Genomic DNA, 16,188 nt, shown 5'->3' on the forward strand with positions numbered 1-16,188 from the left:
GCTGGGTGTCCTGCAACTTCTGCTTTGAAGTTGTTTCTTCTAAATGACCTCCTTGGGGTTGGGAGGTGTTTCACCTCTGTGCTTCTATTAATGGTATTTAGGTGATTGTGTGTTATGTTTACATTAGGGGAAATGATACAAGATGACTCAACTACCATAGTTGTAAGATTCTTAGCAGAAGCTGGGTTGCATATTCATCTTGTTCACCAGTGGGCAAATATTGAGTTAATGAGTGATGAGATTTATTGAAAATAGCTGGTCTTGAAAGCAGACATTTTATTGCTGGTAGAATAATTAGGTATGAAATATATTAATATCAAAGCAAATAACATCTGTTTACTGTTCAGTTTAACTTCTTTTGTTTCCTGTCCCTATCTCATCTTCTTTCAACTTTCTCCTTTCTCGTCTGTACTAGACATCATCAATCTCTCATTGGAAGCTGAGTGGATCAAAATCAATACTTACATGAGTGGCTACTATATTGTAAACTATGCGGAAGAAGACTGGGAGGCACTGATCAAACAGCTGCACACAGACCCCACTGTTATGAGCGACCAAGACCGGGCCAGCCTTATCAACAACATCTTTGAACTGGCTGGGTATGTCAGCTTGCCTGGTTTTGTGTTTTGTGTTTTGTATAGCCCTGGGGTCATGTGGGACAGGCAGTACATGCAGGTCCCCCACATGCAGAGCCTGAGCACATCAACAGATCCTTTGTGCCCTCTCCTCCTTTCCCTGTTTAGGTTTTCTTTCATTTATAACAATTATTGAGGGAAAAAAACCTTTTTTTTTTTAATTGTTTAAAAATAGTACTGTTGCCTGTTAGGTATGATTCATTTTAGAGGATTGGAAAAATAGAAGACATTTTCGTTGCCATTGGGAGCTTTGTATTCTACTTAGAAACATCAGGTACAAACATACCAAACAGCTAAATAGCAAATTTTAGATTCTATTTCAAGACTAGTTCCAATAGTCCAGGCTTTGTTTCTTTTTTGGATGGATGTGTTCAAATAGCAATAGATTGATGTATGAAGTTTAGCATTGACTCATGGTCTGAGGAATTTCTCTGAGAGCTGGGCCTTCTTTGCTTACCTCGCCATCTCCTCAGGCATTAACCTCCCAAAGCCAACAACAGCCATGACTATGTGTGTAGACAGCTCGAAGATTCCAAAATTTATATTGCGGATGGTTCGGAGTCAAAGAAATGTTGGAACTTATTCTTCTGACTGCCCTTAATCCTCCTATTTTGTTGATTTTTTTTTTAAATTAAGTTGTCTTATATCATCTTTGTGATTTCTCTGAAATGGTTCCTTTAGAAAAATCTTTCCACAGCCAGAGTGGTGCTTGCTCTCAACACAGCCTATCCAAGCGTAATCCCCAGTACCACATAGGATCTCCTATGTCCTGTCAGAATGATCCCTGATCATAGAGCCAGGAGCAAGCCCTGAGTACTGTCAGATGTGACCTCAAAACAAAGCCAAGTGGCTGCTGTTCCTTACATTCGCTATGATCTTTCACAAATACCGTTGCAGACAAAAATGATTTTTCCCCCTCTCATTCAGATCACCATTAAATCCCTTGTTCTCACCTAATAACTATGAATAAAAATAAGTTAATTTAGGGGCCAGAGTGATAGCACTGTGTAGGGTAGTTACCTTGCACACAGACAACTCAGTACAGACCCAGGTTCAATCCCTGGCATCCCATATGGTCCCCCAAGCCTGTCAGGAGCAATTTCTGAGCACAGAGTCAGGAGTAACTCCTGAGCACCGTCAGGTGTGGCCCCAAAACCAAAAAAAAAAAAATTTTTTTTTTAAATTTAGTATTCTGTATCTTTCTCACCTCAAAAACCCTAATTCAGATCTTGCATCAGTGGTGACCTAGAATAAAAAAAAGGCTGCCATTTCTCTTTCTCTTAAAATGTGTCTGTAACACTGGGCTCCATGCAGACTTAGAAGCAGTGAGACTTAGTCAGACTTTATATAAAAGTGCAATTCCAAGTTTTAGTTCCAGTTCTTGTGGACTTGCCATCTTCCCAGCAAGTAAGTGTCTCTTACTGCACGCAAAATTCATTGGTAACAGAATTTTTCACTTATTCTGTTCTTTCATTCTTTAGCCTAGGCAAGGTGCCTCTTGAGAAAGCCTTTGATTTGATCGGTTATCTTGGAAATGAGAACTGCACTGCGCCCATCACCGAAACCCTGTTCCAGACAGGCCTCATCTATGACCTCCTTGAGAAACTGGGACACGTGGATCTTGCCTCAAGGCTGGTAGTAAGTGCTCGCTTCACCATGTTCTTGCCACATACCTTCACTAACAGTATCCATAGTTTCTTTTGGGAGTGGGCTAGAAAAAACAGCCAGTTAAATGCCATTGTCTTCTTTTTTTAGTTGTTAAAGTGACTGAATCAAAGTACCCTCACTATTGTATGGACCAATGATAGGTCAACAAAATGTGTTTTATAAAACAGGACTGCCGAGATAGTACAGGGATAAAGTGCTCACTTTATGTGCAACTGGACCTTGGTTCCATCCCTAACACAGCTTAGTTTCTTGAGCACGGCCAGGTGTAGCTCAAAAAGCAAACTAATAATAGTAATAAAAATTTATGCTTAATAGAATGTCATTGTTTGCCGTGAAGAACTGATAAAGGTTTAGCATGTTGTATCTTGTATGAATACCAAAATACAGACTTTATAGGACTGGAAAAATAGTAAAGAAGTACTGACAAGGCAGCGGCTAACCCCAGTTTGATCCCAGCACCACATATGGTCTATGAAAAAACACCAAGAGAAACGTAACAATATACAAACACACACACACACACACACACACACACACACACACACACTGTTCAAAATACCTCTTTTGCTAGTACTAATTTTCCCATTTAATTTCCTTGTGGTCATTATTAAAAGATTAGTTAATTATACTATAATATTATTATATTATTAGTTATAGTATTGATAGTTTTCTTACTGTTGCCTGTCATGTAATTAATGATAACATAGATGTCTAAAGGAGTCTTAGCATTGTAACTGTTTTAACTTCCCTTAAAACCAGTTATCTGATGAAAGCCAGGAAAGTACGGTAGGTAAGGCACTAGCTTTGCACATGGCTGACCTGGATTCGGTTCCCGACACCCTGTAGGGACCTCCGAGTTCCTTCTGGAGTGATCTGTGACAACAGAGCCAGGAGTAAGCCCTGAGTGCAGTCATATGTAGCCCAAAAAAACAAAATTAAAAAATTATTTTGTTAACCATGTTAAAGATTTTACAAAAATCTTTCCCTATGCTGGCTTGTTTTTGTATTCTCTCTTGTTACTGAGAGATTTGATGTATGAAATCTGCCTTCCCTGGTTAATACTCTCCTGTTATTTTCTGAAAACTTTGTTGGTGGGCTTTTGGTCTTTCGATTTTTGATACATTTAAAATTGATGACATGTATAGTGTGAGCTGTAGTCATAAAGATTCTTTCTGAAAGAGGATTGTCCAGACAGCTCGTTATTGAGGTTCTGTGATTATGTTGGGCGCACAGAGATCAACACCGCATGAACTCCCTTGTTAGTTTTATGGAGTTTTCAATAATGCCAGAAACATTATATCTTACAGCATCAGGGATTTATTCAGTTGTGATTCTGGGAGCTTGAAGCCCAAAGTTAGGGAGATGCTTTTCTCCCAGAGAATAGTCTCTGCCTTGTGTCTCCCAGGTTATTAGTGGCTGCTAACAGACCTTTGTTCTTGGATCACCCCATCTCTGTTCTCTTTGGCATGGCCTCTTTCCTGGTTTTCTTGGTTGGTGTTTCCTTGTGCTTATGAGGGCATCAGACACTGGATGAGAGCAAGCGCACAACAATTTATTGTGACTCACATGGACTTGATTGTATCTGTGTAAACCCTTTTCCGAAATAAAGTCACCTATGAAGGAGGAGCAGTATCCAGCCCAGAAAGGTAGAAGTGAAGAATGTGGGAGCACATATCCACCTTCCACTCTCCAGACATAATGCTGGCACTGAACGTAACGGAAGAGGAAGTAGAGTACCAGTATTGAGTTGCAGCCCAGCGAGGTCAGGCTCACACTGGCAGAATTCATGTCAGCTCTGTCCAAGCTCTGGTGACAGGAAGTGCTGGGTTCATGCTTCCAGGTATACATGTTCTGAGAGCATGTACTCAGCTCAATTCAAGAATTAAACTTTTTGAATATTTTTTGCTATTACTGACAGATCATTCTGCTACTTCTTCTCAGTTGAAGACTCCAATGTACTGGGAAGACCAATGTTTTTTAGTAACAGGCTTCTGAATAGGGTCCAGGAAACTGATGCTCAAAGGGCAAAAGTGGCAGCGTGCGCGTGCATGCGTGCGCGTGTCTGAGTGTGTGTGTGTCCAGGAAACTGATGCTCAGAGGGCAAAAGTGGGAGCGTGTGTGTGTGTGTGTGTGTGTGTGTGTGTGTGTGTGTGTGTGTGTGTGTGTGTGTGTGTGTGTTTAAGCTCCGGGATTTCTGTTGCTATATATCTTTTCACACTTGATACCTCAGTTATTTTGAGTCTATCCAGAAAGAAAATCTTCCTCTTTAAATTCTTATTCTATCGGCACAAAAACTCAAAAGACCCAAAGGAAGATAAGACGGGTTAAGGCACTTGCCCAACACATGGCTGAATCAGTTTCTGTCCCTGGTACCATATATGATCCCTCAGGCACCCTGAAGAGACTCTTGAGCACAGAGTAAGCACTGAGCACTATGGATGGTGGCCTCCACACAACACAATAATAAAAGCTGAGATCTGGCAGGCACACGACCAAAGATTGGAATGCTGCATCTCTGGGCCTTGCATCAACTTTCTTTGGTATCAGTGTTAAGATTATACATGTGCTGTGGCATTGTGGTAGGTAGGGTCTGGAAACACGCTTGAATTGTGCCAATGTTGTGGATATCTGTTGGTAACTCGGATCCCAAGCTTATTCCTTTTATTGCTTACAACTCTGTCATTCTTGAGCTATGAAAGTCAATATATTTCACATTTTAGAAACTCAGTTGACACAAAAAGAGCACTTCCAGAGCACGTCAGTGTAAAATTAGAGCAATATATCAGAATGTTGTACATACTGATAATGCTAGTATCTTTATGTGTTTTATTCTATCAGCCTTTCTGTTGTTTTGTTGCATTTCTTGTGTATCCACTATTATAGCCTCTCTTAACCAGGAGTCTCTTCCTTCCCCACTGTATTATTTTTCTCTTTATGAAATCAAAGTATTGGATTCTATTGTTCAGTGTATTTGAATTTTTTTAACTTTATTTAGAACCAAGGAAAAATGGTTTAATTTATTTCTAAAAGAGAAAGGTAGTTTAAAGCATTTGTTATGCTTTATTAATAGAAACAATAGAGCATCACTTATAAAAATAGAGTTTATAACAGCAGGACTTCTCTAAAAACAGAACATTTCTATTTCAAATTAAATAATTTAGTCTGTTTTCATTTGAAGTGCATTTCAGATGAACTGCTTTAGGAATCTCCCCAGGAGTCTCTGGTCGGGTCCCTGGTGGAGTCATGCCAGGGGATTCTGGCGATGGAATATCTTCCGGAGTTGACCTCAGCCTCTCATGAGTTCATTGTCTGACTCATTCTGGAGCTGTGCTGCCTGCATCCCCCTAACCTCTCCCTGCTGCTGCCATCTTTCTCTGAATTCTTGAAATGATGTTTCAAGCATGTCACTTTTTTCTATTTCATTCTTCCCTTATTTCTGTTTGCAAGGAAAGCATTTAGAAATCTTTGATTCTTCAGTTTAGGGGGCCTGTCTGCTCTTGTAATGGCATTGGGTTGGTCAGGCTGGTGGAGGGCAACGTGTGCCAGTGTAGCCTATGTGTCTGCTCATCATTGCAAAATTCCTGAATTCTGACTTGGAAACTTTGCCAATTGCATATTCCACAAGGTGTCTGGACCCTATTTCATTGCTCTGTTAGCAGACTACAGAAGCAAGGTTACATGTTTGCACGACCTGAGTCCTTTACAGAGTGTTCCTTCTATCTCAGTCAGCCCCACGCAGTTGTGTCAGATCCACTTAGAAAATGGCAGCACTTGCTTAACTCTGTACCTAGGGTTCACGTTCATTGCAGACATTTGTTCTTTGCAAGTTTTCTGGAATAGTACTCATGTTCTGTGAAGAGACTTGTCCAGTGAAGAGTTCTTTTGTGCGGTGATCTATCTGTGACACTTGAGCCGAGACCTTAGAGTCGTGGGTTGCTCCCATGTGCCCTTGGAAGAAGCTTCCTCTCCCCCTTTAATCCTCTCCAATGGAGAATTTGGTGGAAAAAGCCTGTGTTTCTTCGTTTTTGTTTTTGTTTTGTTTTTCATTTTCATTCTCCGTGCCAGCCATGACTAGAAAATTTCTACATTAGAATCTTTTCTTTTTTTTTGGGGGGGGGGGGGAATTCATAATTATATTGTTTTACAGTACTTTTTTTACTTCAGAAAATCATGTATTCCCTCTCCCCAAGGCATTACAGCTGGCATAAATATACTTTTCTGTTGGGGATAGAAATGAAAAAAATACAGTTTTTAAATAACATAGACATCTATTTATGAATGGCATCTCATTCAGAAGTAACTCATGAATGCTACATGAGAACAGCTAAAAAATTTAGGGGGAGGTGGTGGTGATTGGTGGTCCCTAGGGATTACTCCTGATTCTACATTCAAGGATCCTACCTGTTATACTCTGGGGACTATATGTGGTGCCTGGGATTAAACATGTCAACCCCATGCTAGGTGAACGAAATACTATGATATCTGTAACTGATTCTCATGTGGTTTAGCTAAAGCCATAAAAAATTAAATGTGAAAAAAATTAAATGTGAGTATAATGTATATTGTATAAATATATGGTAACAAAGCAAATACAAAAGTGCTAAAAAAATTAGTAAATCTAGATGAACAGTATGTGGGTTTTTGGGTACTATTTTTATAGCTTCTTGAAGGTTTGAAAAAATTTGTTTCAATGGAGAGCTAAGACTGTGATGGAGCATTCTAGCACATGCTTTGTATTTGTGAGGCCCAGAGTTTAGCCCCTGGCTCTGCAAAAAGTCATTTTTAATGTAAAAAAATAAGGGTTTAAGGAATAAGTACAATAAATAACCCTTCTTCCCCGTGGGCCTCATTTCCTTGCTAATTTTGTTAGTAACTTGATATAATATCAAACTAGTTGCTATTTTAAATATTCTTATAATTCCAGATTCGTAAGTAGTTTAACCTATCACTCAAAAAGCATATTGTTTCATCACTGTGTATGGATTTGAGTATTCTGAAGTCATAGGTCTAGAAGGTCTAACTTCTTGTAGTAGTCATAGATGAGAATTTGACAGGAACTTAGTTGCATCCACACAAGATAGAATGATGTTCCACCTTGCTGTGTCTTGCCACAGGAGTTCTCACCTGGCCTGTAGAGAGCCTGTTGGTGCAGGCTTCATCCATTTGTGTGGGCTTTGAATCTAGTTGTTAGATGATCTTTGCCCCCTTTGGTCTTTCTTCTCAAGTGAAATTTAGGAGATGGAATAGTGGTTGTCTTAACTCTACTGCTCCATTTTAATCCATTTATCTCTCCAGACCAGAGTATTTAAGTTACTCCAAGATCAAATTCAGCGTCAGTCTTGGACTGACGACGGCACTGTGTCTGCGCGGGAGCTTCGGGTGGCCCTGCTGGAATTTGCCTGCACCCACAACCTGGGGAGCTGCCACACCACTGCCATGAAGCTATTTGAGAACTGGATGGCATCCAATGGCACTGTGAGGTAAAGTGCACTTCTATAGGGCCCATCTCTGCTTTGACCCAGGGGTACATACTGAAGCCATGATCTCCTGTCTTACGAACCTGACAAAGACTGGGGGCCTGCAGAGGTAGAACAACAAGCAGTATATCCAGGTTCCAGCTCGTGCATACTTAGGGTCCCCCAAGCCCTACCAGGAGTGACCCATTTCCCTAGCCCGAAGTGCAGCAGTTTGAGTATATCGCATTGTTGTGCAGTTTCTAAAACCCTTCCATCTTGTACTGAATATGGGCACCCATTCATCACGTCCTCATTTTCTCCTCAACTGGCAGTCATAATCCTACTGATCTCTGCTCCCATGTCATGACTTGATAAGCAGATATTGAGTATAAATGAAACGAAAGAGTATTTGTCCTTTTATGACAGACTTATTTCACTTCCTTATTATCCTCAAGGTTTATCCTTATGGTGGCATCAGAATTTCCTTCCTGAATAATTTATTGCTTGTACTTATACATTTCATTCATCCATTCATACACTTCTGGGCTGTTCTCACCTCTGGCTACAGTGAATAATGCTGCTGTGAATATATGTAGAGGCATGTCTCTTCAAATACTGCTTTCAATTCTGTAGCTACATAGACCTGCTACTGCTATTGCTGGATTGTATGACATAACTGTCTTCTATTTTACTTTTTTTGAGCCATCTGTGCTCAAGGGTCTTGGTCTCTATTCTTTGCAATACTTCCTTCTCCAGAGAAGATATATGGAGAATGGTTCAGTATTTGGTCCCAGTAATGCAGTGCATCATGGGTCTATGATTCTGAGGACCACAGGCTTCCATTCCCCAGCCTCTGTGCATTGTGTGGCCCTGACCACTGAGCCATCTCTCTGGCCTCAGTAATTCTATTTGTAAAGTTTTAGGGAACTTCCACACTAATTTCCATAGCACTTGTACCACTTCCATTCCCTCTGACGTCACATGACCTCACCACCACTATTGTGCTGAGCTCAGTGTCTTCTCTGGAAGCCTCCCTTATTGACTCAAGACATTGAAAGCTGACTCTTACAGGAGTCCACAGTGAATAAAAGGGTTTTTGGTTGTTCTCAGGCCTGTGCTGCTCAGCACTCCAGAGGAAGATTGAAGCATTGGGTGAAGGCAGAGAGCCAAACCAGGAGATGCTGTCAGCTTCCCAGCACTAAGATCTGAATAGAATCAGTAACTGCATGATAGCTCACACCCTGTCCCTCATTTCTGCCTCTGGTTCCACCCTGGACATTCCACTCTACTCATTCCCGTAGTAGCCTCTAAGTCTCTGACCTCACAGACTTGTCTCTTCCTTCCTCCCCTCCTGGGGCCAAGCCATTATCCACCTGCTTTTTCATGCAGTCTCAGAGAATCACCTTTGCACTGCACTGAACTGATGTTTTTTAAAGCCAGGTCCCTAGGAAAGTTTCAGCCATGGAGAAACCTTTTTTCTGGCCACTGTAAAGACATGATGGTTACTACCTGGCTCCGAGACCCCACCGATAGTCACTCCCTTGTGTCCGGAGTCGGGCTCTGTTCGGCCTCACATGTGTGACTCTTGGTTGCAGCCTCTCTGCCGATGTCATGGCCACTGTGTTCAAAGTTGGAGCGAAGACTGAGCAAGGCTGGTCATTCCTCAAGAGCAAGTACATCTCCATGACCTCGGAGACAGAAAAGAATAAAGTTCTGGAGGCTCTCGCCAGCTCTGAAGATGTGCGGAAACTTTACTGGTATGAGAGCACCAAGAAGTGAGCGTTAGGGAAACTGCATGGAAATTGAGGCACAGGAGGCTGGGTAACAGGCTAAGTGTATACAAGCAGTGAGACACTGAAAACTTATCTCAGGGTGTACCCTGTCCACAGGCAGAAGGTGCCTGCCCACAGGGCCAGGGTCCAGGGGAACCCCAGGACACTTCTGCCTTTTATTTGGAGGAAGCTTCATCCCTAGGCATTCCTTCCAGCTCCAAGTTTGGAGCTTGTTTTCTTCAGGGCCCTGCTCTGTTCCCAGGTGTCCTCAACAAGTGGGACATGCTAATGAGTCCTATTTTATGTATTGAAGATTGAGGGGGTGGGTATAGGGTTCTCGAGTTATCCAAGAGGCTTAGGATCCCTCCTGGTACTTTTTTATTTTGCGGGGGTTGTTGTTGGCTACATCTGGAAGTGTTGAAGACTCTGTTTTCATGACTATGTTCTAGTGTTTCTCAGGGACCATATGCAATAGCAGGGATGGAACTGAGGTCTATAGCATGCAAGTCTCAGAGAAAGACCCACCCAGACACCCTATGCTCACTCTCTGGCTTACCATAGTTAGCTCCAGAGCCCAAGGATCCATGAATCTCACCAGATACAGCATTGGTCTCTGTGCTGTCTCATTGGCCCCACCTTTCCTTTTTATTTATTTTTTTTTATAAATTATCTTTATTTAAACACCGTGATTACAAATGTAATTGTAGTTGTATGATTACAGTCATGTAAAGAACACCCCCCTTCACCAGTGCAGGATTCCCACCACCAATTTCCCAGATCTATCTACTCTCCACCCCACCCACACCTGTACTCGAGACAGGCTTTCTTTTTCCCTCATTGATTCACATTGTTAGGATAGTTTTCGGTGTAGTTATTTCTCTAACTGCACTTATCACTCTATGTGGTGAGCTTCATGTCATGAGCTGCACCTACATGGGAAAATGGGGGGAAATAAGGGTTGGGACTGAGGCAGTAAAATATTAGAATGAGATTTGTAGGGCAGTATCAAGGTCACGATATAAGATGGATGTTATGGATATATAAAATATATGTATACAATACTATCAATAGGAAAACAAGGAGAAAAAATATTCCAGTGACTGTCCCAACATAAACCAGTACTAAAACAGCCCGCCCTCCTCCCAAAGCGCATTTCCATTAGTGTAGGGAGAGGTAGGGGGGAAGCCTGAGGACCACTAAGAGTCCACCTGAACCCACTTCTGGCCATCTGAGCTGGCACCCAGGGAAGGCCTGGAGTCAGGGGAAAAAGTCAAGGACGGCTGGGGGCCTGCCAAGCCTCCCAGCACTCCCCAGGCTAGGGAGAAGGGCTCCGGTATGGGGCCTCCCCAAACCCCATACCTGGCAAGAGCTGGTCTCCAGAATCAAGGAGGAAACCGGAAGCCAGATGTCTGTGCGCCCTCCTCCCCGTGCACCTCCCCGCTGGAGTACGGAGGGAGGGGGGAAGCCTGAGGACCACTAAGAGTCCACCTTTCCTTTTTATACTCAGCCACTGATGGTACCTAATTGGGGGGAGTGGGGACATCCTCACAGGAATGTAGAGACATGAGAGATTGGAGCTGGGAAAAGTCACTGGTGGACAGAGGGGGCCTGGATCTCATTGCCTGTCTTGTATTATTTGACTTATATGAATTGAAGCTTTGTCCCAGAGATGCCCTGAGCCCTAGTAGACACACTCTTTAAAGTAGATCAGCACACAGCACTGCTGTATTTTTTCCCTTACATTCTTACTGCTCTTCAGGCCTGCCAGGAGCGTTTTCTGAGCATAGAGCCAGAAGTAACCACTGCGCGCCACCAGGTGTGACCCATATGAAAAAAAAATTCTTACTGCTGTTTCCCTGCTCTAAATCTGCATGCACCACATAGGTCTATGCAGATCCAGTGTTTTGTGACACTCTTCTCAGTGAATGAACCCATCTTCATGAGATATGCCATCCTTATTCCTAAAGCTGCCTTCTTTGGTTTCTGTGAGCACAATATTCCATAGTTCAGTTCTGCTTCATTGAGAGAACCTCAATGTTCTGATGGACAGCTATTATTTTCCCACATATAAATGTTACTACTGACAAACTTGAGCCATAGAACATATTTGGGTATTTGCCTTGCATGCTGCTGACCTGGGTTCAAACCCCATCATTCTGTATGATCCCCTGAACCTGTCATAAGTAATTCCTAAGCACAGAGCCAGGAGTAGCCCCTGAACACAGCTGGGTGTGGCCCTAAAATAAACAAAAGATAATCAAAAAAATAAAGTGACTGCTGAATTTTTGCAGGTCTTTATTGGCAATGACATAGCCTCTTTCCTAATCTGAAAAACTGAAACTGGTAATAAAGAATTATTTATTTTTGAGAGAAAGGTTGGGTTGATGGGGATTTGGGGGGGGGGGCGGGAGTAGAATGTGGGAACAGAGTTTTTAAATTTGTACGATTTTTATTTGGGGGCCATTTTCAGCTGTGCTCAAGGTACCATGTTGGTGCCAGGGATTGGATCTGGGTCAGCTGCATGCAATCCTCTTTCCTATCTTTCTAGTCCTAATAAAGGCCTGTTTTGGCAAGAATTTAGAACATTACCTCATACATATGAAGTGAAGATAAAATTTTGTCTATTAAACGTGTGCCAAACTACATCTTCATCTTCATATTAAGAGTTATAATGCACCTGCCCACTCAAATCAAATATGATGTGAGTTGGACATCATCTTGTCATGAACAATTATTTTTATGCAAAATCTGCTTTGCTTTTCAGGTTAATGAACAGTAGCCTCAATGGTGATCCCATTCGGACCCAGAAACTGTCATTTATCATTCGAACAGTGGGACGACACTTTCCCGGATACCTCCTGGCCTGGGATTTTGTCAAGGAAAACTGGAGTAGGCTTGTACAGAAGTAAGTTTCTCAGATAATTATCATCTCTCTGCACACTTGGGCTCTAAAGCTGGGAGGATCCCCTAGTATTGCTTTGGTTGAGTTCACATATTGTGTTGGATGAGTTCACATAGTGAGAAGGGAGAATGCTTTAAGGACAGTTTCCCATTTGCAGATGTAATCCTGCCTGCCATATGAACCATTTAACATAAGCCTTACATTAGAGTCCCATTAGGCAACCATGCTAGTGGACACTAGGGCACTCTGTAGTCCTACTTGGCTTCAGAGAACTGGTATAGATAAATGTGTGGGAAGCTTAATTAAGAAGACATTTCCATTGCACTGGTGAAGTGGGGTGTTCTTTTTTATTGAAACCCAACTACATCATCCTTGTAATCATGGTGCTTAAATAAAAATTTTATTAAAAAAAAAAAAAGGGGGGAAGACATTTCCAGCTTGTGGCTTTTCTTCTTAGAGCAGAGGTCATCTTTCTGCTTCTCTAAAGCAGTTGTGAATCAATGGACTGGAGCAGTAGTTCGCATAAAGGCCCAAACTTCTCTTTACCTGCCCTTCTTCCATGCTGGCACTAAACATGTGCAGGGCTGCTTTGGCTTAGAGATAGGAACCCGCTCCACTCTACCTTTGGCCCCTCTGGCTCTCATAAGAGCAGTTCCTTTGCACTTAGGAACTCTGCTTGCCAGCAGCTTCTGCCTCACTGTTTTTGACATGTTTCGCTCTCATGTTTGTGTTTCTCAGGTTCCACCTTGGCTCTTATACCATACAAAGCATTGTTGCTGGATCAACTCACCTGTTTTCAACAAAGACACATTTGTCTGAGGTTGGTTGTATGAAATGCTGGTGGGACACTAGGGAAATCCTTTCCTGTGGTCGAGGAAAATGGTGGATTTATCTCCTGATTTCCTCTCCCCGGCCTCTGTGTGCACCAATTCTGACACTGCTGTGGAGTTTCTCCTAAAGGGTAGCTAACTCTGCCAATGAAGAACAGTCTGGTTCTGTTCTCAACAGTTTTCTTTTGTATCCAACATAAACATGTTTTGAATCAAAACAGGATAAGATAAGTAAGCCACATTTCTTTTTTTAGTGGTAATAAAATTATTTTTAAGAATTTCCTTCCAAAATTGGGCAGAACCTAACTTTAAATCCTACTTTAGTTGTTACTTGAACTTTGCATTTTTTTAGTCTTTGAATGTGAAAACTTTAACTTCAAATATAAAGTTGAATTTATATTTATTTATTTTGGTTTGGGGGCACTCCCAAGCACTGATTGGGGCTTAGTCCTAACTGCATTCAGAAATTACTCCTGATGGGGATCGAACTTGGGTCAGCCACGTGCAAAGCAAGTACCCTATCCCCTGTACTGTCCCTCCAGCTGCCCATTTTACTTTTTAAAACATTGGCACCACTATTGAATTAAAGCTTATTGGAAAAGAAAATAGAGTTCCTGTTACTTACTGTCTTCTATTGTTATACCTCTCTGTGTGCATCTTATAGGTCCAAACATTCTTTGAAAGCCAGTCAGAGGCAACCTTCCGACTGCGTTGTGTCCAGGAGGCTTTGGAAGTCATTCAGCTGAATATTCAATGGATGGAGAAGAACCTTAAAACCCTGATGAAGTGGCTATAGCATGTTCAGTTGCACCTCACAATGTCACCCATTCTGAGAGCTCCATAACTTGGGCTCTGCTGCTTTTTGCAAAAGGGAAAAAAAAAAAATGCCACCGTGTGAAGCCTAGATCACTGTCAAGTTGTTTGCACTCTTAGGAGTTCTAGTTAGCTCAGGGCCTGTCTGTATTTTTCATCCGTCTTTTCTGAATTGTCTATGAGCAGTGCATAGTTATTTATTATAGAACTATCTTCACTTAAACACCAACTATACACAATAACATTAAGTAGGTCTTTATTTTGAAGGTATTCAATTGGGGTTGGAGTGGGCAGGGGGACTCTGCTCTAGAATCTAGTTTTCTTTCTTAGTACCTAGACAGTTTACCTGAAATTGACTCAGTAAAACAAGGAAAGCTCTGCCCTTGGAGCAACTGGCTCTGTCGCTGCTTATTTGTGAACAATCTGTTGCTACCAGTTGATATTGTTTGAAATTAGTTTTAAAAATAATGATGGGACTGAAGGTATAGTACAGCGGATAAGGGCACTTGCCTTACACATGGCTGACTCTAAATTAAGTCAACAGTCCAAAGTATAGTCGTCCTCCTCACACCCAACATCACCATTCCTGGGCAATGAGCCAGGGTTAAGCCCTGAGCACTGCCAGGTATGACCCCCCAAACCAAACATTCTGGTAATGAAGTTGATGAAATGTGCAGCTCAGGTAGGCAGAGCTACTCATTTTTAGGGTTTTGATTAATCCTTTCCTTTCTGAGGAACATTCTGAGGAAGTAAGATAAATGACTATTACATTGTTTTCCCTGCAGAACAGCTAGGTGCTACAGAATTGTAAAATTTTTGTTATATTGAAAAAGCTAACAAGGCTAAAAGACTAGATTTTTCAGATATCACTTTTCCATCTTTCTTAGCATTACCAAAGGCAAAGGCTCCAAATTGAGTTACTGTACTCATGATTATTTTATTCATGAATTCCAATATTCTCCATATCTGTACACCCTTATCACTCAGCCATATATATTGCTTCATATTATATAGATGACTATTTCTACATTAGTGGCAACCATTTTGTTCTTACTAGTGTTTCTTACCATTACTTCATCACTGAAAAAAGAATACAACTTATTTGTCGCCTTTTGCATGCTAGATCATACTTTCTCTCTGAATCATATCCATGGATAGACTTTCATTTTATAAGATAGGATAATATGTTTTAAAATAAGATCTTTGAGGGGAAAAAACATTTTTATTTGGAGTTCACCATAGTACCTTAAAGGAATAAAGAAAATGTGGGATAGGTATAACTTGATTCAGGTTCATTATGGTGGGCTTTGAATTTTTTCTACTATCAAAAAAATTCTGTTCTTAAATTTTCTTTTTGTCATGGCCAAACTAACGTAAGAAAAAAAAAAGGCCAAGGAAGAAAAGATGAAAAAGATGGGGGACACTATCTAGAACCATCTAGCATTTTTATTCCTTCTGAATGAGAAATATCGTACTTGAATTTTATGAGCTATGCAGACATACCTAGATTGATGTGTTTCTTTGGTTCTTAGGAGAAAACCTTTCTTGCTAAGTAAATATTGAGTATATTCTGTTTTTGTTTGAGACCTTCTATGTACATAAAAGAGTAGTTACCCATTTATGAGCACTTAAAACACTCCACAAAATCAGATAATGACAAGGATAAACCTTTCTTAACTCAGCAGGTGTTAAGTGAAAATATGTGGGTTTGCATATAAAATTAAATTTTATTTTATCAAAATATTTTTATATAATAAAATTTAGAAGGCTAGCAAGTTAAAAGATAGCCTTTAGTCCAGTTGTGTGACAGCCCAGTTTAGTCTTTTCTAAGTGACATTAATCTCTGTTTAGAGTAAAAAATTATATTCTGAGAATCACAGAATCACCAAGCAATGTCAAACTGGAAGTGGGGTGATTATAGGTCTAACCTACTCTTGTGATTCGGCTGATGAGTGATAGATAGCTTAGTTGATACTGAAAGTTACTGTGCTTTTATATTTATAGAGTGAGAGAAAAATCCTAAATTTTTGAGGGGGGTTTTTTATTTAGTTTTTGTTTTTTACCAGATTATATTACTAAATTCCACTTTGATACAGAGCTTAAATTTTGGTA

At 41.0% G+C, this 16,188-nt stretch overlaps 1 protein-coding gene across 1 annotated transcript in view; it reads left to right on the plus strand.

Moving 5' to 3' along the window:
• Positions 1-14,546, plus strand: part of LNPEP (leucyl and cystinyl aminopeptidase) — a 101,125-nt gene extending 86,579 nt beyond the window's left edge. The window contains exons 12-18 of the mRNA XM_049769115.1: positions 416-599; positions 2,117-2,273; positions 7,599-7,783; positions 9,355-9,516; positions 12,296-12,436; positions 13,172-13,253; positions 13,928-14,546. Of these exons, the coding sequence (XP_049625072.1) occupies positions 416-599; positions 2,117-2,273; positions 7,599-7,783; positions 9,355-9,516; positions 12,296-12,436; positions 13,172-13,253; positions 13,928-14,059 (1,043 nt within the window). The 3' untranslated portion in view covers positions 14,060-14,546. The remainder of the gene's footprint in view (positions 1-415; positions 600-2,116; positions 2,274-7,598; positions 7,784-9,354; positions 9,517-12,295; positions 12,437-13,171; positions 13,254-13,927) is intronic.
• Positions 14,547-16,188: the final 1,642 nt, after the last annotated feature.

The sequence above is a fragment of the Suncus etruscus genome, chromosome 2, assembly GCF_024139225.1.
Source record: "Suncus etruscus isolate mSunEtr1 chromosome 2, mSunEtr1.pri.cur, whole genome shotgun sequence".
Lineage (NCBI taxonomy): Eukaryota > Metazoa > Chordata > Mammalia > Eulipotyphla > Soricidae > Suncus > Suncus etruscus.